This window comes from Bolinopsis microptera, chromosome 5 (genome assembly GCF_026151205.1).
Source record: "Bolinopsis microptera isolate Bmic1 chromosome 5, MBARI_Bmic_1.0, whole genome shotgun sequence".
Lineage (NCBI taxonomy): Eukaryota > Metazoa > Ctenophora > Tentaculata > Lobata > Bolinopsidae > Bolinopsis > Bolinopsis microptera.
In genome coordinates this window covers 17146813-17172798 of record NC_087076.1, presented here as the reverse complement: position 1 = coordinate 17172798, position 25986 = coordinate 17146813, and the positions used below count along the sequence as shown (strand labels likewise).

The following is a 25986-nucleotide window of genomic DNA, read 5'->3' as shown; positions in this document are numbered from 1 at the left end:
TTCCTTCCAGCCTTTACCAAAGTCAGAGTAAAAATTTACTGACTCTTCGCCGACTGTCTGTATGATGAGAGGTCGACAGTAGTCATGGTTGTTTGGATCAACTTTTCCAGCACGATGGCAGCTAACAATGTCGTCTTTCTTCATCTTGAGTGTTTCTACGCAGAAAGAGACATCATCCGTCTGACGCTGCTTAGGGTTCTTCTCCTTACTCTCAGGAACCTTCAGAACACATAAGTTATGTTTCCTTCTGTTCCTTTCAAATGCATCAGTGTGCATCTTGGACTGCACTTTAGCAATAACATTTTCTGATGACTGGGAGTTGCTCAGATCTTCTATTACTGTCCTCTGAGATTTTGCTGTAATTTCTGAGTAAAGTTGCACAGCTTTGTTGACAGTTTTATCTGTGCTTCCTTTAAGAGCTTCCTTAATCGAGTTAGTCAGGGCTGGGGTCAAATGTTGGAGTTCCTCTTTAATAATAGCCCTGACAGCCCCGTTTTCCTTAGTGTCAGCTGAGGTATGAGGCGCCACAAAACAGTATGGGCACTTCCAGTTTGTTAGATTCAGTAACATCTCGTTTTTAAGGCCAGATAAACCAACACAACTCAGGTGCCAAAATAATTGGCAAGCTTCACATTCAACTGATAGTTCTTCTGACATGTAAACATCACATTGGCAGTATTTTTCCTCTGGCACTGGGACATTATCAGAAGATGAATCCTTAGGGGGACTCGTCTTGACTCCACGTTTTTTTCGTATCGACACCCTCTCGGGTACATTGTTACTTGCCATCCCTCAATAAATGTATTTAATTGTAGTTGTGAAAATAGTTTAAAACTATGTTCCAACCAACGCAGCTAAACCAATTCCTATGATGTATTTGGCTCACGAGACTGAGAAGAAAAGAGAATATAATGCAAGGGTCCTAGAAGTGGAAAAAGCTTCCTTCACACCTTTAGTTTTCTCCACAACAGGAGGCATGGGAGTCGAAGCGCAACGCTTGATTAAAAAGCTTGCACAAAAGATGGAATCTCCAACGGCCACGGGTCAGCGATATTCAGACTCAGCTACATATTTTAGAAAGCGCTTGCGCTTTGAGGTATTAAAGACAACAGTTATTTCGATAAGGGGGGACAGAGGCCCCAAGTTGCGATATAAACCAGACAATATTGAAGATTTAGATTTAAATATTGAGCCCTTTGGCTACAGAATACTTTCTTAGATATTTTGGACAGTTTTTAATATTGGTAATGTTAATGAATTGTAATTGATTGATATTTAATATTTAGACCCGTGGCCAGTTTTCACCTAAGCACCTATAAATCAAATTCATAAAATGTAATTGTTAATGTTTTATTTCATGATTCATATTTGGCAATCCAAAATAATCGCACGATGGTGTACATATTACATTTACTAAAAATATTTGTGTTGATCTATCTGTCTACTCTTTTGTTTTATTTTTATTATTTTGTTTTATTATCCTATTTTTGGAGGACTTCGCCGCTTCGACGCGCCGCGCAAACTAGCATTCTTGCTTCGCATCGAATTCTTGCTTCGCAACGATCGTTGCTCTGCTTCGCAGAGCAACGATCTCGACGGATTGACATCGTCAATCAATCCTACCCGCTGAGAGCTGCGCGTAGAAATAAGATTATTGAGCGATAATTGCGCTGGTGCTACATTTTATACCATTGGATAGCAAAAATGCTCAATCGAATGTCGCCCTTCTCAAAAAACTCAGCACAGGTTCTCATAAAAAGTTATGAACATTTATATGGTCAAAATAAATTCTTACGCCGCGCGCCGAACAAAATGAATTCATAATAGAATAACTTGCGCGTCACTACACGTATCTATGGATACGCGTCGCTTCACGTATCTATGGACATGATGACTATATATAGGCATGAGCGGACGGCTCATTTTTCATATCATTACAGTCGCGCGTGTGCTAAATACAGCAGTCCTGCGAGTTATGTTGTTAAAATCTCGCCTCGTCAAATTGAAAGAACTTTACTTGCTTTAGGAGCTAAACATGGCCCAACCATGAACCAGCGAATGCAATGTGCCACGATGCAAATGTTGTGAACTTAAAGCTTCCCTTGGAAAGTGGAAACTTCTACTGCTTATAGAGTTACAACATCATTTATTTGTTATTTCCCAATGTAGTGTCTGTGGAAAGGCTTACGTCGGTCGCACTACTCGCTCTTTACGGGTTATATTATACGGGCCGGTTATATTATATATTAGGACTGGAGAACATAGGGTCAAATATTATAAACTTTTAAATGGCGATAAATAAGTGATGAATATAGTTTTTGCTTACATTTATTGGATCGTGGTTATACTTATTATATATATAGACAAAGGGAACATTTCTGTGTCGATCATTGATAATTCTAGTCCCAAAACTTTGGAAGTCCGTGAACATGAATATATTTAACTTCTCTAGACTTTAATTTTAAAACCTTTGGGAATTAACATTATAAATCCTTTCGGCCTTCCCTTACTTATATATGTTATACTCTAACATCTCATTTTAACTTTTAATGAACGTTTTAAGAGTGTTCAGATTTTTAAGGGAATTTTGGGTTGTATTAACTTTTTACTATACAATTTATAGGGCTTGTGTCAATGAAGATGACGCCAGCCTGTAAAATGATAGTTTGATCTTAGTATTCACAACAATTCATGTAGCTTGATTGTAAGGGAAAAATTCCTCTGAACTTACATTCTAACTAACAGTTTTCGTGCCCACCTAAATTTTCAACAAAATAAAAGTCACAATTCTGATGGACAAGCAGCAAGTTCGTTAAATTTCGTAATAGTACAGTAATAATAATTTCGTAATAGTACAGTAGAAATGTACACTGAAACATGTAAACAAATTACAATATAGCATGTCATAAAATAAAGTATCTCAGATTATACTTCGGGGTCGTTCACATATTACGTAATCGGCAGAGGGTTCCCAAATGATTACGGGGGGGGGGGGGGGGGGGGGGGGGGGGGGGGGGGGAGTTAGCTGATAATTACGTAATTAATAGCACTCACTTCGAACGAGTAGAGACATAAGTTCGCCAGATTAATCCCAAAACTTGGAAAAATGAGCACAAGAACAGCGGCATAATTCTTCCTTACTGGACATTGTAAGCAGAACTACCATTTTACGTAATCGGCCGAGGGGGGTTTCCAAATGCTTATCGTTGAACGGGGTGGGGTGGGGGGGGGGGGCGAGGGGTTCGGTCGTTGATTACGTAATCAAAGTTTTTGTTTTTACCCTCTAGAATAATAGCAATTTGATATTTTAAATTCCACTCAATTTCACTCTGATAGTGATAAAATTTAGAAATTGATCGAATATCCGGCTATAATAGTGAGTAGTTTAGAAGGTGCTTGGCCGGATACCATAACAATGATTTCAGCTCATCATGATAGCATGATCAGGGTAGCATGAAACGTAGAGAAAAGTGTTCTCTAGGAAAAATCTAAAGGGGGGGGGGGGGGGGGGGGCCGGGCCATGATTACGTAATATTGCTGTCAGAAGGGGGGGGGGGAGGTTGGGTCTTGATTACGGTTGATTACGGAAGGGGGGAGGGGGGTAAAAATTGCTAAAATATTGATTACGTAATATGTTAACGACCCCTAAGTTCAAACCGACAATGGTCCCCAAAAGTTGTCCACACTGTCTCATGGAAGGAGACAATGGATGAACTATTTCATTGGTCACTGCCCGAAATGGTATTACCAACGAGGAGGATAACTGCACTGATAACAATTATTTCATGCCATGATTACGTAAATTTGCTATCAGGAGGGGGTGGGTCTTGATAACGGTTGATTACGGAGGGGGAGCAAGAGGTAAAAATTGCTAAAATATTGAATACGTGATATGTGTTTCTGAACATTTGATTTTGATTTGATTTGAAACTTTTACAAAATAGCAGTTAGTAAACAGTTAATCGAACAAACATTGATTGATTGAAATAAATTTTCGTGCACACTAGGCCGAAATGTATAAATGCTAAAAAGCGTGGGTCAGCGAAAAGTACAGAGGACAACTTGCAGAACAGGAGTTTTTGGCCGCCCAAAGTCTCAATAACATCACTACCACCTAGTAATAAATTGATGAAATGTGAAAAGTGTGAAACAATCAAATAATAATGTATGCATATAATATAATTGTCTCTCAAATACAGATAACGTCCGTAAACTCTTAAGATACTCCTACATAATATACTGATCGGTGTCCGATAGACATGAATTACGTCATGGTGGCTTCTTTACCCGGCTACAGACCTTCCCGTACCAGATGTAGTGGTCGAGATGAGTTTGTTCAGCTCTCTTCTTCTTCAGGTCAGTTACCAGGTTCTTCCTTGCTGCACGCTCTTCACTGGATATACAAATCCATACATCTTTGTGTGCCTCAGCCAGCCTCAGTCTCCCTGTTTTCATCAGAATCTGATGAACTGCTGTTGAGCTTGGGACAGTGATCTTGGCTGGTAGGATGGCCGTACCTGGCCTCTTCCAGCCGACTCTTGTCGCTTCGAAATGAGGTTTCTCCCCGATCTCGTCCAATACTGCGTTTACAAGAGCTGGTAGCTGTTCTTCATCCTCTTCTTTCAGTCCAAACACTATCAGATTCTTGCTCCTGTCCTCCTCTGCAGCCACACTCTTCATCACCTTCTTCAGGATTTTACTGTAGCAGACCGTACCACTTGCACTGTTCTGTTGAACAGCTGCACTGTAGCTCTTAATCCCTGACTCCACCGCTGTTTGTACTGTCTATTCAACTGTAGTTGTTCGTCCTTCTGCACCAGCAGCTGGTCCTGCAGCCTGATCACCTTTCCTTGTCTGCTAGCGCTTCCGTCTTGAGGCACTCATTGTATCTGTCCTGTGTTTCGCTATTTTGATCTCTCTGTCACTAGCAATAGATTCGAAAAGGGTATTGCAGGCCACCAAAGGGTATTGCTCCTCGTGAATGGAGACGACTCCCTGCTAATGTTCTTCCCCGCAAAGAAGGCTTCAGCGTCTGGAGAGTTTAGGAGAGTCTACAACAATTTGTGGGTCATCAGTGAGCCCCATCCATTGGTCCCAATCACTGGAGGGCGGTGAGATGCTGACCTCTCCCATGCTTCATACCGTATGCTTCAGTTCTATTTCAACTTTCTCAGTCGAATTCGTGAAATCTGCGAGAAAAAATATTAACAAAATATGGCGTGAAGTGCGGCGCGCGCAAAATTTGTGCTAAAGATGCCAGGAATCGTGTGGTTTTTCCAACGATTAAGATCGCGCGACGGACGAAAGATTTCCATCAAATTCGAGATCGTGGAAACATTTATGACAGATTTAGGAACATAATTTTGGCTGTATATGTCCGTGAACTAGTTGGATTTGCCCTGGTATGATACAATGGCATGAGTACCAACATTTTAAGCCTCCTGTGAAATATTTCCCTGATTCATGGAATGAATGAAATGAACAAAAAATGAAGTGTCCCTGAGAAGGCATAATTGCGACTACAATTCTGTCACATGCTTTCATGTTTCCAAAATCTCGGATTTATAAGCCCAAAACGGTCAACAAGATGAATTGAAAATCGATTAAATTGGCTTATAAATTATAATAATTACCAGGCATGGGATAACTGTTCCTTCAAAGTTCCTTTAGTTTCGGCGAGAGTTTTCCACACGCTGGATTCGTGCTTCATTTTGGCATAGTCAATCTTCGCTAACATGTTTTGTTTATTCTGAAAGCCTGCGGATATAATAATTCAAATTAAAGTTAATTGGAGAATTTAAAAGCCTATTACGAAATCAACTTTGGGACAATTTCTCAATCGACAAATAAATTCAAGTTTAAGCAATTTATATCAAAACTTGGTAAGAAATGTAATTAATGGACATGTTTTTTTAAGCGACACTGTTTTCCTGATTTTACCTCTTTCAAAGTCGGGTGCACAAAATGAGGAAAAAATCATTTAAGAGCGACCATAGATTTGTACCTAGAATGAAGTGAAAATATTCAGCAGTTGTGATCCAGAATCATGGAAATTACGAACTATAACCAAATAGCTTACATTTGTCGCTACAAATTTGTAAAGTTTTGCCCCAGATTCATTATAAATGCGACGAATAAATTATGTTCCAATACGGATATTATATAGGACTGAATGTTTAATCAACTGTCTTGAACCTTCTCAAAATTAGTAGAATATGATATCAATAAACTAAACATGATATAAACTGTACTGATATCCTATTGGTTTAGCGACTAATTCAGTAAACAAATTCCTGGGGGCTGCGAGTTGTGACCACAAACCACTGTTTAAAAAAATTCAAATATTAAATATAACCCCACTTTTTACCTATTTGACGGCCACTTATTATTTTCATAATTGCACCGGTTTATTCCAGGGAGTGTTATTACAAAACTAATTGCACCGATTTTCTGAAAGCTAAAGATACTGAAATATACGAATAGCTTTCATAGGTGATTTAACAGGTGTTACTTGGGTGGTCTGAAAATCCACAGCAGGCAAGCAAAACGTTCAAATAATAATCAAAACTGCAGATAATAGGGACTGGCCGATTCTTGGTCCATCCTAGCGGCCAATAGCAATCGATGAGTTATGTCACATGACTCAGATCCGACCAATCACATAACAGCAGCAATTAGCATCGGACGGTTAACCTATGTTTATTTTTCTTATCTGTATTTGACCCTAGTCTGTTGATGTGCTTATCAGACATTTTTGTGGAGCTACTAGATTGTACAAATCAACCAAGAGAGTCGGCGGATGACGTCACTTCGTTTCTTGGAGATTTCGGGTTGAAGTGCGCTGTTCTTTGAGTTGCTCAGTGCTCTCAAAACAGAGCAATTAGTTTTTAATCTCACAGTTTTTAGATCAACGAACAACATAGACCCAAAATAACATTATTAACTCGGGTACAATTTTTCACCAGTGGGGCATCTTAGGCACATTTTATCTGATTCCTGTAGGGGAAGGGGGGGGTCCAACTACATTTTTGTACACTAATTTAGCGTACATTTGGCAAAAATCTGATGGTCATGTACATTAATGGTCATAAAAAATGTACAAAAAATCGGAAATCCCTGGAAACGGAACAGGAAAAAACATATTTTGTACATTTTTGTACATGTACATTTGGCAAAAATCTGGTGGCCATGTACAAAAATATAGTTGGACCCCCCCTCCTGTATCTCAACCAGAAGTACAGAGTATGAGTGGTACTATGAAAAATTAAACATGTGTGTCCTGGAAATCAGTAAAAAGTGACTTATCCCACTTATTCATTATTAATGCTGAATGGAACTCTTTCTAGTTCAGAATATTGTAAAAGGGAATGGTGTGCCTTTTTTGTTTAGTGTGGCACAATTTAGTTGAACTGTGTGCCATTATATATCCATAATCTTCGAACTGGAAAAAGTCCCGCTCACATTGGGACTGGCGCTAAGTTTCTCGATGTAATCAGACTTATATTGTCCTAAATAACACAATTGACTCGGGTACACTTTTTCACCAGTGGGGCATTTCTCGGAATCACGCCCTTTTCAGCGATGAACCAAAATGTGCCAGAGATCTAGATGCATGTTCATATTATTATAAGTGCTATGAAGATACTTAAGGCCTAAGAGACTTAGTTTGTGAGAAATCGCAAAACCTCGAGATATCTTGAAATAATTGGATCAATCGCTACTTGCGATAGCGTAAAAATGGGATCTGACCTAATAACTCAACTACCTGAAGTCTGAAGACTTTTAAATCATGCTCTAGCCCACTCAATATGATGATTTTCACCATTCATGCATTTTAATGCCCAAGATGAGTGCTTAGCTCCAATCAGATGCTGAGATATCTTGGAATAAGTGCATCAATCGCTACTCGCGAGAGCATAAAAATGGGATCTGACCTAATAACTCAACAACCTGAAGTCTGTAGACTTTAAAATCATGCTCTACCCCACTCAATATGATGATTTTGACCATTTTAATACCCAAGATGAGCGCTTAGCTCCAATCAGATTCTGAGATATCTTGAAATAAGTGTGATAATTGTTACTCGCGAGACTGCTATAGTAAATCGGATTTTTGGCGATATCTCACAAACAAAGTCTCTTAAGCCTTAAGTATCTTTGTAGCACTAATATAAACATGCTCTTAGGCACATTTGTGTTCATCTCTGAAGTCTGTATCTCGATCAGAATCCGAGATAATTTATAATGGGGGTCACGATATGGGTGCGGTCAAAAAGGGCGTGATTCCGAGAAATTCCCTACTGGTTAAAAAGTGTACCCGAGTAATTAGTGTTATTTAGGACAATATAAGTCGGATTACATCGAGAAACTTGGCGCTAGTCCCAATGTGAGCGGGACTTTTTTTTCCAGTTCCAGGATTACCAATGATAAATCACATGAAATTTGTGTTGTGATCACCTGCTATAATTAACTTAAAACATCATATCATTAGTATGTACCAAATTTCCTCGAGGAACATAATGTTGTCGCCAGACGTCTACTTCATTGTGCCAATTATTAAATAAGCAGCAAGATGTCATTTCTTTGAAAGATTTTAGGCTCAAAATATTCTTTCAAAATGACAATTTGCTGAATTAGGACACACAATATCTTGATGAACTTGCTTAAGCTGTCAGAGCCCCTCACAGTGGGGCTCCATGCTGACATTTAGCAAAAAAGTCATGTCTCCAAAATCACTTTAAACTAGTTTAATCTAATTTAGCCAGGTTATTTCTGAGCTCAGAACTTTTTGATTTTTGATTCTATCTCATTCCTGAGCAAAGTTACAGCCCTGTAAAGTCAGGCGCTGGGATATTTATAGATTTGGCAGTGAAAAATATTCTGAATGTGCATGTCCAGGCAAGATATCTTAACATCGTATTTTTGAATTAACACTATTGGGATAGTCCCACATGAGTTTTCCTAGTAATGTCAAGCTCGTTGGTAGTCAATTTAAGCAAAATTGAGATTCTTTTGGCAAAAAATCGAGATTCTGTGAATTTTTAGGGATAATGTTGATAAATTTGCCAAATTTCGAAGGTTAAATTGTCATTTGCTCTGATGTCAGGCTGCTGGAAAAGTTATTCCTCTATATTCCCCATATCTACTATACTTTAAATGATACCTCAGAATGTCTATAAACACAAAATAATCGATTTGCTTCAGAACAATTCAGACTTTTGGAGAAGAAAAAAAAAATTTTTTTGGGTCCAGCCTCACGCTATTTCTCAGCCTTGAAAAGCTCACTGATAGACTAAAAACTGATTTTTTTTTCATTTATTTCATAGCTTTTTGGGGCACACTTCGATCTTTTATGCTAATACCAGCAAAGTTCAATAGGAATAAGTAATATTTGGATGGAAAAATAATGCGGATGAGCCAAAAATAGCCAAAATCTGGCAATTCGAGCTCGGAAAATCCAGGGGCAACTCTGATTTCATAGGATTTTTCTTATGTTTTGGTTATATTGCATAGTTTTTCTGGTTCTCCTTTCTGAAATACCATTAAACAATCACATCAGCATGATTGATGACTATTTCCATACGAAAAAGCAGAAAAATGGGACAGAAACCGCTTGAAATTGGATAAAATCTTAAAATTGCTAGTCAAAAAGATGCTTTTTGTGTGACAGAAAGTGCCAAATTTTCAAAAAAATTGATTTTTTGCCCAAAAAAGTAGTGAAAGTTGTCCTATTTCACTGAAATAAGTCATAATTGACGATTTAACCCAAATTGACACCACCAAGATGTGGCCAGAGGCATAAAAAGGCAAAAAACCCAAAAGTCATAATGCCCTATTAGATTGCCCCACTGTGCCCCTGCCGCAGTAGTCTCGGAGCCGGCGCTTCGCGCCGACTCCTCGCCCACCCCTTTTAAAAATCTTGTGCACGCCCCTGTTGGGAAAGAAACTTAGCCGCTGCGAGCGGGCCACAGAAGGGTCTGAAAATGGGTTTGGGAGGAAATTTTTAATTATGTGGATATGCTCATTTTGGGCATAGTTGAAGTACTTCAACCAAATTCCATATAATATTTGAATGATTCTAAGACATATTCTGAATTTTGAACAGGAAAGTCACAAAATTCAGTTTTTAAAGATGCCAGTCAGATGCTAAAAACTGGCAATGCATTAGCAAAATTTTATGACATATTAATCAACTTAAGGATTTCCTAACAGAGGCAGTTTAGATTTAAGGCATTGCTTTGCTACACTTTCTCGTTATTAGTCATTTCACGTTCACTGTCTTAAGTGCCATGGAATTCAAAGTCATATTAGTGCCACTAATAATTAGGGTCCTAGTGCCACTAATAATTAGGGTCCTAATAATTAGGGTCCTAATTTACATCAATCATTGTTATAACTTGAATTTTTAGTTTAATTGAGAGATTGTCCAAATGTGAAGCATGGTTATTAAACATCTACAAACCCTCATGACATATTTAGCACAGTTATATTTACCTAAATAGTTCTTCTTCATTCATTTCGTGCTACTTCATTCATTTCGTTCCAGAATCCAGGCTGAAATTTTGTATTATTTTATATGTGCTTATCTATAATATTACCAGTCAAGATAATGTGAAAAACTTGTATAAATGTTTAAGATCCAATAAAGTCCTATAAATAAATACTAAACAAACCTTCATTTAAGGGCATCTTTAATTTAGAACATAGAATAATTTTGGGATGATCTCGGAGAGCTTTTTTAGCAAATTCTGGATCCATAAACATGTCAGCTTCTTGGGGTGATGATTAGATCAAAATATATAATTCAGAATTATAGTGAATAAATCAAATCATTTGGATTCTGTCTCAACAAGCAAGAATTCAATGACGCCCTAGCCCTTAGGTACAACTTTGGAATAAAAGATGCTGCAAGAAAATGTGTATGTGGAAGTGACAACTCAATAAACCACTCACTAATGTGCAAAAGGGGTGGATATGTATCTCTTCGCCACAATTCATTGAGAGATGTGTTAGCAGAGCTCTCAGAAACTGCTGGCTGTAAAGATGTTACTACTGAACCTCTCCTTATTCCTGTCAATGGGAGAGAACTTCCTGCAGGCCGCAGGGGCCAACAAAGCAGATGGAGCTAGATTAGATGTTAGTGCTAGGAGTGTATGAAACCCATTGGAAAGGGCATTTTTAGATATAAGAGTATTTCATGCTCAAGCTCCTTCCAATAAAGCTCTTGGATTTCTGATGAGTATGTACACTAGCCATGAGAGACAGAAGAAAAACATGGACAACAAAAATATTGTTGAAGTAGAATATGGAACATTTACACCAATAGTCCTTTAAATCAAGAACAGGTGGAATGGGAAGAGAAGCAAATACTTTTTTCAAAAAGGTTAGCTGATAGAATGTCTAGAAAATCAGGCCAAAGATACAGTGAGGCAATGGTACTTTTCAGGAAAATAATAAGATTTGACTTGTTGAGGACAACAATTATTGCTCTTAAAGGAGAAAGAAGGTTAAAAAGTTGTTTGGAAATTTTGAATTATAGGAAATAATTCAGATTAGATTGAAAATGGCATATATATATTTCAAGTAAGAGATTAAATTTAATTAGAGACGAATACATATCATAAATTTGCTCTGTGATAATGAACTCCTACTTTCAGCAACAATAACAGAACAAGATGGTCCAGGAAATGAGTGTTGAAAACAAGAATAGAAAAGCACTAATTTGTTTTTCGTCCTGTGTACTGTATTTACTGATAGGTTGCATTTATTTAATTATAAGATCATCATTTATTTAATTATAAGATCATTGATTAGTTGAGCGATAGTAAATCGGCAAAATGTTATGCAGATATCTCAACTATATTGTGTGAACAGCAGGGAACGAAACATCAAGTCATAAACAACAGAACACAGCGGCTACTAACATTTTTTCTACAATCATACAAGAAGATTATATAGCGCTCGATCTCACATCTAATCTGTCTGCAGCCATACGTATATATGGCGTCACCGCGAAAAATGTACTGTTAGTTATTCCATCTTGATCACCTTCAAAACTTGTTCGAAACTACTTTCTCACCACTCACTGAACAAATGTCTATAGGTTTATTATTATTATATTGACAAGTACTTCACCAATTTTTACCAAAAATATTCCTTAATCGACAACATGATACCATTAAATGCGCGCGCGCGCAATAATAAACATAATTATTTTATTACAACCAGTACAAAGCAAGTGCGGATTAATTTAATGTATTAAAATGCTTAATACAAAGATTTCCTTTGTTGTTTGTACTTACCTGTTTAAATTTCCCAAAAGTAAAACCTCAAAAGTGGAAAGGAAAATTTAAAATGAACATTTGCATTTTGGTTCAATAACCGTTTAAAAGTTAAAAAGATATAAACAACTAAACCAAGTAGCTTTAATTTACTTTTTAGAACATTTTAAATTATTATGTGGTATGGTCATTACATTACCCAATTTAGTGGTAATTTAGTAGTCAAGATTTAGTTTGACTTTTAGTATAGGTTTCGTTTGACGACTTTGAGCAGAAAATCCTGTATAATGTATAATGTATAAACATATTTTATGTTTTAGACGCCAAACTGAAAACGCGAACGATTATCATCAGTTTAAAAAAATTGAAAATAAACTCTTCGGTATTCAGAATTTGAATATTATCAAATATTACCCGGTAGTCATAATGATCTTTTTAAATAAAACGTTTTAAATTGTATTTGAAACTTAACATGAATTGTGTGTTGTGATAAAATTTGAACCTTAAAAGTTGACAGTTTTGAGTTTTTTAATTCGAATATTTTGTTCATTAGTTGCTATTAATAATTTAGCATACAAGATCGAAAATGAATTAATTCATGACTTGAAAGTTTGACGCGCGTTTATTTCTACACTATAGTGTGTAATGTTGTGCAGCTCGCGGCCGAAATTGTGACAAACCGGAAGAATTAACTTGTTATCAAAACGTATCGCGCGAAAATGTTTTTGTAGACGCGCATGTGACATTACGAGTGCAGAGCTCGCACTGGGTATTTCAAATGTTTAAGTTGGGAAGTTGGCGCTTTAACGCATTGTATGCATAATTATGTTTGTTTCGCTTTGCTTTTGAATAATAATACATCATACCACATACATATACATGTACAACAATATTTTAAAAACAAAGCAACATTATAATATTGATTGTTTAAATTAAAGCAGTATTTTGTATTAACGATCAAATAATTTATTTAAAAATATTAAAATTTCATTCACTTTATTTTTGATTACCATTTTAATTACAAAAATTTCAGACAAATCTTAACCATTGTTAATGATTTGGCCCGGCGCGCGCTACTTCGAAGAAATTTAGACGAGTAACAATCCAATTAAAATTTGAGTCGCGCCGCGCACATTGGATATGTATTTTTATAAAGAAAAACAGTTAAAATCGAGCGCTCCCAAAATCCTCTTTAAAATACCTTTTAACAACTGCGAATTTTGACTACTCTTTTGTATTCTTATTCAAAATACGATTTAGATTTGAGTATATCTGTACTTATGATTGTCACGAAATTTGTTTATTTATTCATGTTTTTCACCACATTGACATGTTAAGAACAACGCTCATTGCTCTTCGAGGCTAAGAGGCAAGAAAATGGACAAAAAATATGAGACCCCTCGCTCTATCAGAAGTCTCTTATAACCTCATCCATGCCCCTATACTATGATTAGATGGAGTAGATGTGTAAATAATTGGTTTTTGATATTTCATATAATATTGGTTGCAGTGGAAAATTTCTGTTACCTGTGTATTGTGCTCTGCCAATTGCATCACTTGATTTAATTGAATGAATATATAATATTGTTTGGATGACCTTTTACTCATTGACATGATAAATACATATCTGGTGAGATTGGTGGTCTGGCATGATTCGATGAACTGGTATTGCTTTCAATGCACTTTTTCGATCAAATATTTGTAGGGTCGAGCCTCGCCATGTGCTAACATTTGTTTCTCTCGATTTATGTTAGTAAAACAAATTTTTTAGTAAAACAAATTTTATTTTATACCCACAATCAATTCATATTTAGTTCAAATATTTAAAGTCAAAATAACCATTTCACATAAGTGGTTATATTATAATAAAATAATTTGTGATAAATTAATAAATTAATTTACACTCAAAAATGAACAAAATATACACAATTTTTACCTAGTGCAACACTGGTTCAGCGCGCGGCTGATCGAAAAAGTTTGATTTGATTTACTAACAGCGTACATAAAAAAATTACTAACTGAATCTTTTAATACTAGACACATTTTAATTCAGATGTTGTTCAATGAGTTAGCCACAAAAATGTTCAAATTATGTAGGAGGGTAAAGGACACAATTGCTAGTAGTGCTTCTTTGTGCCCGTTGACTACAATGAACATTTTGCGGAGTTTCTCCAGACGGCTTTTATCGGAGTGCGTGTTATTTACTTGGTTATGCACAAGCCAGGCCAACATTTTGTTTTTGTGTCAGCCGTGCTACCAGGTTGCAGAGTATTATAAACACTAAACAATTATACACTATACAAATTTGCTAATACAATATCATGCAGAGTCCGATCTAGCTGCAAACGTCAGACACCACAGTTCAGCCGCCAAGTACCGTTTAAGTGAACACCGAAACACGAGGTTTAGGTGTCATTTTGTAAATCACTTTATGGATGGATAATTCAGTAATTGTTGAAGAAAATTACAGTCACTGCCACCTATAGCGTTATGTCATGGGTCTGATTAACGGCCAAGAATAAACGTACGTGCGCGCTTAAGAAACCCGCGCAAATGTTGAGGTAGGGAGTAGCTGCGGCGCGCTTTTAACATATATTACGTATAGCGCCGTACGGAAACGGCAATATTTTAGTAATTAAGTATTTGTTTACATAAATTCCACGTTTTTATCAATAATCTAGCATGGTCCAAAACTGTTAAAGTTGTCATTATGCCACTCATTATCGAACCTGCTTTGGGCATCTAGAAGAGATCGGTTTAGCCTTGATTTGATTGAGTTACAGGATGTGTTCACAAAGTCAGGTTTATTTATTATTGTTATTTTCACAGCAGACTTAGTCGGCAAAATAGTTCCACTGTTGACTTATATATGCTATCCAGTAACCTAATTTCAGTTACCAAATTCCCGGCTCCCAAATTGTTCTAGTCAGACACATGCTCTGGGTGAATTTCTCAGTTGTGCTTTTTTTGTTTTGTGCTTTGAAAATGCTCTAATACGAGGATTTGGGTCCTTGAGTCTAGGAGGAAAATTACAATTTTTGCTCTGGTAATAGTTTCCCAACACCCCTGTCTTAGTACTTGCAGTGAGACAGAATTAAGAACTTTTTGTTATGCCACCTTTACTGAAAATAGTTACTAGTAATAATACGTTATCCAAAGTTCCAAATTCCGATGTACAGTAAATAGTAAATATATGCACTAAAGATAATTCAGGTGTAGGTTTCAATCACCGTTGTCCAAAGTAATACAGTTAAACTTCTTCAACCACAATACAAGCAATAGAGTGTTATTTTTTAATACTTGCAGTGAGTATGGGCTCTTACCATGGTTTATACAAAAGTAGGTTTACTTACGATAAGGCATATTTTCGATTGTAAACTAAATTCATTTAATTCTAATCATTTCCCTAGCAAGAATTGAAAAATAGAAGTAAAAGCCTGCTAGTATGGGTTTGTTTGGGCAAACCAAAGCAAAGGACCCAAGAGAGACAATACGGGAGATGAAAAGGAAAATGCGCTCTGAACAAAGAGGAATAGACAGAAACATAAATCAAATTAAACGCGAGGAGATGAAGGTAAATAAGATTAACAAGAATTGCCCCCAATTGTTGTTTCGTTGTGGCAGACGCTAGATTTCCATTCACTAAAAGCTCTAATCTAAATCAGCTCATTTGTAATATGAACATTATGCTTTAAATAGGGAAACGCTTGTGATTCAATTCAATTGCCGTAGAAATTAAATTATATCTGTAATTCAAGGAATTGTAAGCAAAAATTGAACTATACTCATGCTTTATAATTGTACACATCAGTACACTACGCGTGTCACATACAACTTGGGCTTATTGCCTAATACATTAAAATACACTCGTGCCGCGCATGCACTGACTGCTACAGGCTATACATCACATCTCCGCAAGCAACCCTTGCTTGAACATGAAATCTAAACCCACCTACCACAATCTCCAAAATCCACGTTTTTGTGAAAAAAACGTCCATTCGTAACCTTCACTATTGCCTTTTTACAAAAGAGTGTGAATGGAAAATTAATACTGGTGTTCTACTCTCCCAACAGGATGCACATAAATAATTCGTGGTCTCATCTGAATGCTCAGATCACACTTGTATCATTGTATTGCTTGCCTCACTTCTAAAGCTAAGAACCCTTGAAAAGTTTACATTTTAATTGAAAAAAAATAGGGGTGACTATACTATCACATTCAGTTTTGAGCAATCTTCAATATATTGTTCAAGGTGAAAAACTCATTGAAAGAGGCAGCTAAGAAAGGAGACAAGGATGTTTGCAAGATCTTGGCAAGGGAAATCGTTGGTTCTCAAAGAGCAGTTAGCAAACTGCATGCCAGTAAAGCACAGATAAATTCTGTAGTTATGCAGATGGAGTCACAGGCAAGCATGGTCAGGATGTCTAAAGGAATGCAAGCATCTACTGACGTTATGAAACTTATGAACAAGTTGACTAAGGTATGTTTAGATTTATTCATTCTTTGAGACTTTTTGACAAAAAATCTGTTATGGATTAAAATGAAGCTCAGTTGGAACTTAATGAAATTGTTTGTCACAGATTGATGATTTGAATTCTTGGTTGGTCTCAAGTGACAACCTCAAACTGTATTATCGAATGTGAACATTGACTGAACATTTGATAGGTATCAGAGATCTCACAAACGATGCAAGAATTGTCAAGAGAGATGACCAAAGCAGGAATCATGGAAGAAATGATGGAGGATACAATGGCTATGAGTGATGATGAGGTTTATAGCTCTTATTATTATTAATAATATTAATCGTTTTAACTAGAACTACAACAATGTTTATAAAAATGGTAGCTATATTTCATTATTGATATATAAGGTCCAATGAATAATGAGCCCTAGAATAATATTTTAAAACGATCACGTGTTGTTTATTAGTGCTGGCAGCAACATATTACGATTATATTCACTTTTAAATAAGGGCTCAGGAATGATAATAGAATTAAAACGGTATAATACCAGGAAATGGATGACATTGCTGAAGGTGAGGTAGAAAAGATCCTGTTTGAATTGACGAAAGGACAGCTTGGTAATGAAACTGCCATCAGCACTCCACTTGTACAAGAAGAGGAAACTGCAGGGCCCGCTGGTGAGGAGGAGTCGTCAGAGGAGGAGGACGACTTACAATCGCGTCTTGCTGCCCTAAGAAGCTAATCCTTATTGGTTTTAATAAGTGATGCACTGGGAACATGTGTTCAATGTGAAATTTTGATCAAGCCTGAAATTTTCCGGTTCATCTGCGTTTTGTAGTGATGTTTTATCAATTTTATTGGCTTGCAGATTTTTCAGTCGATGTTTTCTGCTCCTCGATTACACTTCTGTTCTTGTTCTTTGCAATAGTAATTAGCAAGCAATTGTTTAGAGTTCTTATCGGAACTTATCTTACAATGATGTAAAATGTGTATATCCTAAGTTAGGCAAATTATTGAAATAACTAACGAGCTGGCCAAGTAGAGTTTGTGTTATTAAGTATAAAATGTATTTTCAAATTTAAAAAGATTTCCTCAAATTATTGATCAAACGTTTATTCAATGATACGAAAGATTTCTTTAACCTTAAAGTATTGCTCACTTTTTACAAAGTTTTAAAGCTTTGTATGGTTAAGAACATAGAGATTTAAATGTTACATAGTAATGTTGATAGCTTGATGTTAATGTACCGGTTTTCAGTTTTATGGATTATAATCAGAATTCATATTATATTCAATTCATTAATTTCTTGCATCATTATAATCTATCGACCATTATTTTATCATGTGAACATTGCCGGGTGGACTTTTAATATTGAAAATATATCGAGATACACAGCTAAGTATAAATAATTCGTGATTTTAAATATAGTTAAAAGAAATAGCATGATAAAAAAGTACGTTTAGTTCTATGCTATGAGTGATAAGGTTGTTTTGAAGGTGGCTAAAGTTTCGACAGTTTTTGATTGAATATCATACTGTATTTTGTTATTTTATTTTGATATAATTCGCTGATTATCTCTTTTACTGAGAAACATCTATGTATGACTACTTTTAGCGGTTTTGAACAATTATTAGCAAGTTGTTTGTAATGATTAAGATCTTGTAGCTAAATGATTTTTACAAATTTCCTTCATAACTCCTTTAATTCTGGCATTCCTCCCTAGTTTTAACCTTCTCGCGAATATCATGCATGCTTACTAACTAAAATCTGCATGATGCAGGGTTGTCCATGATGCTCTCAAATTTTAAACGATTTATTTATTTTCCTCACACGTAAAATGTTACTTAGTTAAATCGAACTTGTCAATATTTGTTGAACGTTTCAGGCTTCAGCTAACTTCAATGACAGGATTTAACATGTATACACTGCGTGTTATGCTACTCTCCATGAAGCATAAATTGATTATCGATGAAATATGTGCATGTCTAGTGACGCAGCACACCGCCGAGAGCGCGTTATGTATGCAATATAATAGTATGTAGTGTGTGCAACGCCGGTGCCACTTGTCGAGCATATTGTCACACGCAATGTGTCCTGATGCTCCCTGGCATCTTGCTGCATATTACTCATTGCGTGTCAACGTTATTTGGGCTTTCTTCTACACCTGTGGGCTTATACTTTGTAGCCGCTAGTCGAGCATTTCTGTTGCCATAGCTACCACTTTTCGGAGGATCTCCGTTGCTACAGCTACTCGTTTTAAGCGAGTTGGATTTCAGTTATGTGACCTTGTTCGTTCACTTACATAATCACTTAATCATAATGGCTTTAAATATTTCATAATGACTTATAAATATTTGTCACTATAACGTCTTAAGTATCCTGATCTGTTTTCTTACCCCACAAAATTGATCTAAAGCTTCTAGATTTTATGCTCATCTAGCTGATCTTATACTTGTCTAACTTAATTGCACTTTGTCTAGATTAAGTGTTGAGTGTTGCAGTATTTACTATACGATGCATGTAAAATAAATGTTGAAGTTGTTAGGTTATCTAGTTGCTGTCAGTATTTTTAGTTTTTACAGCTTATATCCTAATGTGCTTTTCCTGATAATATGTATGTTTCAGTTTGGAGATTTGAAATACCCAACATCCGTTGTTAAGTTGTAAACTGCTTTAACGATATAAACCTCATGAATTTAACTTGAAGATTTCAACTCTGTTTCAAATAATGCACGCCAACTTTTCACTCGCATTTTACTTTAGTGGCTAGGGCTATGTAGTCTACATTGTAGACAAGTTATAAAACTCGTGAAGTAGTGAGCTAGAAAATGTCCGACGAAGCGAATCTCAGTAAGAAGAGCAGCGGGACGAGCAACAACACAAAACCAGCAAAAGAGGGTAAGAGGAGCAAGAAAACACGCAGCTCCGCTCAGAACACCATTGTAATACACGTGTGTGATGAGAGCAAGAAGATCAACCAGGATTTCCATTGTTCTCGTGACTTGTTGGTTGAGGAAATGAAGTACTTTGCGGAGTACCTCGCTACTGATGTCAAACACTGCGAAGAGGTTTGTGCATTTAGGGGTCGTTCATATATTACGTAATCACTGAGGGGGATGGAGGGGTTTCTACTTGATTACAGTGTAATTTTAACACATTAGCTATACATGTAAAACTGATAACGGAGGGGGAAGGGGATTAGAAATGGGCCAAAAACTGATAACGTAATATGTTTAAATGATATTCGTTAATAATACAGTTCACTTGAGGATGTGCACCTTAGTTTAGATATTGTAGTGGATACAACACAGAATCTTTGCTTCGACTGCGTCATTTTCTGTTGCACAATTTCTTAAACAATAATAACTTTTGTACACTTTCAAACCGCATTGAATTGTGATGTCATAAGATGTGGATTCACAGAATGAAACGTCTCACGTTTTTCACATGGTAATTTTAAAACATAAAGAGAATAAACAAGGAGCATGTAATGATGCTGGAACAGCTGCCCAACAACTTTCAAGTGTGCTTGTGAGACTGTGTTTAACTATGGTTCAACTATTTAGGTGGACATCTCGGTACACTGCGATGTTCAGATATTCGATTGGCTGATGCGCTACGTGCAGAGAGATAAATCCGTGCCGCTCACTCAGTGCCAAAACATGCCCAAATTGGAACCCAACAATGTCATTTCTATTCTTATCTCTTCAGGTTTGGAAATTTACATTTTTGGGCCATATTCCTCTTTTTAAATTAAATATTCTGTTTGGTTGTTTTCTGACTTTCTGACTTATTCAGAAATAAGAAAACAATAGACGTTTTTGTTAATTGTAATATGTATATCCCAAGGAGACAGCACAGCTGGTAAATTGTTTACCCTCAATCTAGCTGGAGCTGTAGTGCACATAAGAGCAGTCCTCCCCTCAAGACCCAACCCTCCGATAGCCGATAACCACATGCCTCTTGAGTCCGGCTATTCAGACGATGTAGAGGAGATAGGTGAAGATATGGAGGAGTTACAGGATATCTTTCAGATCTCCAAGAATATTCTCAGTGAATGGAGTCTCTTTGTCAATGACACAAAGACAAAGTTTACCAGAGTGTATTTGGAGGAAGTTGGTGCCTGTGACGAGTGGGGTAATGAACTAAGAGGAAAAGAGGAGTGGAGAAACGAGACGCTTCTTGGTACTAAGCTTGGATCAGAGCAGGATGTTACTAATAGAATAAATAAAGCTAACTCTGCCTTCTGGTCATTTGACAAGCTGTGGTGCCAGGGATCAGAGAGGAGTCAGATAACTGAGAAGAGAAAGATCAAACTCTACGACTCACTAGTAGTATCAGTGCTCCTGTACAACTGCTGCTGCTGGGCCGTACCTCAGCATGTTCTAGAGTCTGTAGATGTTGTTCAGAGGAAGCACCTCAAGCGCATCCTACACATCTATTGGCCTAGCTCAATATCTAACAAGGCCCTCTACGCTCGTACCCAGACCAGGCCCCTTTCCGAGAGAGTGGAAAAGGCACGGTGGACAATGCTAGGTCATGTTCTACGCAGTGACAACGACACGCCTGCCTACCAGTCTCTGTTATTTGCTACACTAGGATGTCAAACACTAAAGGGACGAGTGGGTAGACACAGGACTAATTTGTATGATATTATTGTAAAAAAGGACCTATTTAAGAGACAAATTTATTTGAAAAATGAAGACGATTTTACCAACTTAGTGAACTTAGCAAGAGATAGAGTAGGATGGAGGAGTTTATTTACTTTGAGACATATTGAACGAATGAGTCTTCGTAAGCGTAAATAGGCCAGCACTTTGCTGAGCCTCTTTAGGTGCTCTTTTGTTTATAGATGTTATTATATATATATATATATATTATATTATATAATATCATTTTAACTGTAAAATACACTTCCTGTTGGATTTATAATGCAATTGTAAGTGAAGCTTTATTGTAATATCCTAACTGTTGGATTTAACAATATTAAACATTGTTTACAGATTTCTTGAAGATGGACGCCCTGGTGAGGATCTGTATTGAGTACTGTCACAAGCACATATCCGAGATAATATCTGCCCCCTGTAACATGAACTGCATCAGCGGTCAGATCCTCACGGAGATAGCTCAGTTGTTTTCTCTGCAGCAGATCGAGGTTATCAGGGACAGGAAGGACAAGTTTAAAAGTAAACTTTTTGCTAAGAAGGTGGGAATGCAGACCTTTTAAAAAGTAATGTGTAATGTGTAATGTGTAATGTGTAATGTGTAATGTGTAATGTGTAATGTGTAATGTGTAATGTGTAATGTGTAATGTGTAATGTGTAATGTGTAATGTGTAATGTGTAATGTGTAATGTGTCTACACAGTATGTTATACAGTAAATGCACCTTCAAAACCCTTCACTAAACAGGCTTCATCCTGACAGGTGGAATCCCTTCTGGAAGGTAGCAGTGAAACATCAGATATATTCAGGTGTACCAACTGCAAACGAATTCTTTCCGGCCAGCTTCAGGGCAAAGTATGTTAAAAAATCAGCATTTATAATTATGAGCGATAATTCTTTATATGGCTCGGAAACATGTTCTCTAAATTACCATTATTCATCATTTAACTTTTAAAAATCGTATATCAAAGTAAGAATTAAAATTCTTTCAATAAACAAATAATGAAAAGTCCATGGTTTGATCTATCTAAAAGTGTTAGGTGCCGTGTACGACGGGCAGAATGACAGTCGGTTATAACGGTGTACTCAACTACAGCCACTCCAAAGACGTGAGTTTTAAATCTGTTTACAATCTGTTTATAATCAGGTTATAATCAGTTTAATCAGTTTATCGATAATTTGCGATCACCTGATTATGTTTTAGACAGCTTTGTCTTTTCAATATGAGTCTATCAACTTTGAATGTGCGTCTTGACATTATCATTATGATAATATAGTCTATCTATAGAACTACATGGACACTGTGCAGTGTGCCTTATTAATTCCAAATCAAATGCTGACTGTAAATTGCAACCCGTTGGTATGTGTCTAAAGTCGCAATATCATACAAACTTGTAAACTACTTTTTCCAAGTTCGTTCAGCATATTTTAATTCTGCACAGTCTGTAAAGCACAAACTCATCTCATCTAAATAAACATCTCCCCTCCCTCTAACACACCCTTCCACAGCTGCTGTTCAACATGAGTGACCACCTGGTCACCATGAGAACTGCCAGCAAGACATGGCGTGACATCTACTGGTCACTTTGGGCCACTCTCAACTACATGACCTGTGAAAAGTGTCATCACACCTTCCCACTTAATGAGAACTATGAGTGTCTGTACCATCCGGAGAGAGCAGGTTTGTTGAAGGGTTTTACATTTTCTCGTGTCAGGAGCTGTTGTGTTATTAGGTAACATTTTATTTGTTATTTAGGCTTTTTGATTTGTTAAAAATGAAAGAATGGCTTCTTGTAAAAGTCGGTTGAATCATCATTGTAGTGAGGCAAATTGTTTGTTGCTATTAAACTGAAATAATATTATTATTCTTCTATAGTTACTCATCTTAGCTGATACAAATCTCGATCCCTTATAAACTGTCAATATTTGTCAGCAAGTTAAGTAATACAACTATTTCTAGTGTTTAAGGATGGCGAAGACCAAATATCAGCAGCAGTTGGAGTTTACCCTTGTTGTAGACAACGGGCCCTGAGGTTCGACCCTCTAACTTGCCCTCAGGTAAAATACTTAGATCTGAAGAACAACAAAATGTTTATCATTTTTCGCGTGAACAAATTGACTCACATTTATAGGCACCATTAGATAGACAGTAGTTATGTGAGAAGATTTGTTTTCACTAAAATCTCTAAAGAAATATTGCAACACCACATCACGTGACCCAGGGGTGTGAGAAGATGAAGCACACAATACCACAGATAGTGGCTGATTTGGACAAGTCCAAGTTTAGTGCCTACCCTGCTGATCTGATACAAATGTTTGAGGATCACGAGGATATAATTATCAACAGTAACGAGGTACAGCAAGTGAGATTTAGTAATGTTCTATTTCAATCATATTGATTAGGTTTGCGTATAATGTACATATAATTCAGAGAAACGTTACAGATAAACGTATAACAGGATTAGTCTTGTAACTAATAACCCCTATTACTAATAACCCATATACAATATTAGGTAAATGTAACTTTCATCATGTGATGTTTTATTGTATTTTGTAATGATCTTTAACCACAGGGCGACAGGTCGTTCCCCACGTCAGAATACAACATGTTCCTGTACGAGGAGTTGGCGTGCGGGGTAGCTGTTACAAAGACACTTCCTGTTGAGAAGCTGGAGAAGCAGCCTTCACTCGGATCCCTCAATAATCAGACCGACCAGGACTCAGAATCTGTTGAAGGTGTGCTTTTTATTTTACGGTACATCATGTGATATGTACTAAGGTTTTAATTTGCATACTGTTATTATGATGAGAAGGAATGGTACGGTTGCATTGGGCAATCTTAATAGAATTTTAATTGTGTCCTAGCTACAGTTTTAAAATAAGTTAGTAAGTAACTTGTACCTCTTGCAGGAGTAGAAGAGGACGAAACGGAGGATGAGGAGGTAACTCAGATCATCAAGAAGAGACAACAGACCGCAAACAAGCGGCGCAACAAAGCTAACCGCATGTTGCGCAACAGTGCTAAACAGGAGGAGCGCCCCCCTGAACGCTGTGAGATTTATGTGGAAAGTGTCAGTAGTGACGGGAGTAAGGTTATGGGCGGTGGTGACTACGCTAGCAGCAAGGTGGGTGCTGAAATAGTCTTAGTTTTCTAATTATTTACAGATTTACCAAGTAAATACCAATTTACGGTATACTACTTTATGAACAAAGTTCGGAATCTGCGAAAATTCAGTATAATCACGGCTAAGGTGTGCACTGCGCACGACCTACCAATCAATCATTCGATCACTTGTTCTCTCTTTGATTTCAGTAAAAAAGTTTATCGATATGATGTAATTTCTACAACCTCCATTTTATAGATAAGATGGGATTCACGGAGGTCCCGGCGCTGGAATCAGGATGCTCAACGAGATGATGATAAACTGCGCACCGGAGAGCTGGTCAGTCAACTGAACAGTCTCAAACTTCAAATGAAAAGAACTGACATTACAAAAAGCAAGGAAACGCATCCTGGGGGACTGTATTACTTACTGGAAAATAAATTCAAGGCACAGAGAAGCAATAACAAGGATTCTGGACACAATCGTGTTCCTAAACGCCGAACCATTCTGTCCATTCCCTAAAACTTCCCCGAACTCTCAATATCTGTAGGAGTAGGAGTTATTGTATTATTAACATCTATGTTGTACAGTTTTGTGTATAAAGTAATGATTGCTTCGAGGCAAAGGTTATTTTTCAAGTTGTGTTTCAAATTTATAATAGGGTTTAGAATTCAGATAGAAAATTAGGTTTTTTATTGATCGACTTATAACGTCCTACTAAGTAAAGGTCCTAGGCCGCATTATTTTCACAGTTCTATTCAGGAGTCCTAATAATGTCAAATTCCTTGTTTTAACGTTTTATCATTTCTTATAGTTTTTAATGATTGTTTGTACCCTTTTAAGTTCAGTGATACATAGTCGCCAAGCTTACTACCGCAGCTTTCCAATTAAAATTAAAGATAGACAGCAGAAATGAGGGTTTATACTGTACTGTAGACTAATTTGTGTGTAAACTGTAAATAAATTAAAACTGTAAACATATCAAGTGCACATTTTGTACATTTTGTACATGATGAAACAGACAGCAACTGCAGGTTTCATAATATGTAGTTGTATGAGATTTTATATTTACATAATCAAATTTGAATTTATTACAACGTATACCTTACTTACTTTCTTTGTCTTTGAAAATGATGTAGATTAAAAATGTATCAAAAGTTCATGTTTAAAATCAAAACTGTATAATTGAAATACTTACGAAAATATGTTCCAAAATTGGGAAACACCATAATATCTTATCTATTGTGGAACGATTTTAAGTTGGCGGTTCAGATCAATAATCTCTTTAAAGTTAATAAATTAAAATGCTCATTAAAAACAAGAGGACATTTTAATTGGTAGTGATCATTACCGCTAACTCTAAATCATCCCATGGATCGTTCACATATTACGTAATAACTTTTTGAACAATTTTAACCCCTCCTCCTCCGTAATCAATTTAACACACATCTATCGTTTTAAAATTACACTAGCGT

At 36.6% G+C, this 25986-nt stretch overlaps 2 protein-coding genes and 1 long non-coding RNA gene across 3 annotated transcripts; 2 read left to right on the top strand and 1 right to left on the bottom strand.

Annotated features, from left to right (window-relative positions):
* Positions 1 to 3954: 3954 nt before the first annotated feature.
* LOC134816156 (uncharacterized) lies at positions 3955 to 11908 on the bottom strand. The gene is made up of 4 exons (XR_010160359.1): positions 10673 to 11908; positions 10494 to 10553; positions 5634 to 5757; positions 3955 to 5189 (listed from the first exon to the last, which is right to left on the bottom strand). It is a non-coding gene; the product is annotated as an uncharacterized LOC134816156 (long non-coding RNA).
* Positions 11909 to 14148: 2240 nt separating this feature from the next.
* On the top strand, positions 14149 to 18439 carry LOC134816155 (charged multivesicular body protein 3-like). Its single transcript, XM_063824921.1, has 5 exons — positions 14149 to 14158; positions 15689 to 15854; positions 16534 to 16761; positions 16947 to 17051; positions 17295 to 18439. The coding sequence occupies exons 2-5, from the start codon at positions 15726 to 15728 to the stop codon at positions 17484 to 17486; spliced, it is 654 nt and encodes a 217-aa protein (XP_063680991.1). The 5' UTR covers positions 14149 to 14158; positions 15689 to 15725; the 3' UTR covers positions 17487 to 18439.
* A 1050-nt stretch (positions 18440 to 19489) lies between these two features.
* LOC134816154 (SANT and BTB domain regulator of class switch recombination-like) lies at positions 19490 to 25934 on the top strand. Its single transcript, XM_063824920.1, has 11 exons — positions 19490 to 19812; positions 20311 to 20455; positions 21748 to 21950; positions 22170 to 22262; positions 22448 to 22516; positions 22917 to 23088; positions 23368 to 23465; positions 23630 to 23761; positions 23981 to 24143; positions 24318 to 24532; positions 24770 to 25934. The coding sequence occupies exons 1-11, from the start codon at positions 19573 to 19575 to the stop codon at positions 25031 to 25033; spliced, it is 1794 nt and encodes a 597-aa protein (XP_063680990.1). The 5' UTR covers positions 19490 to 19572; the 3' UTR covers positions 25034 to 25934.
* Positions 25935 to 25986: the final 52 nt, after the last annotated feature.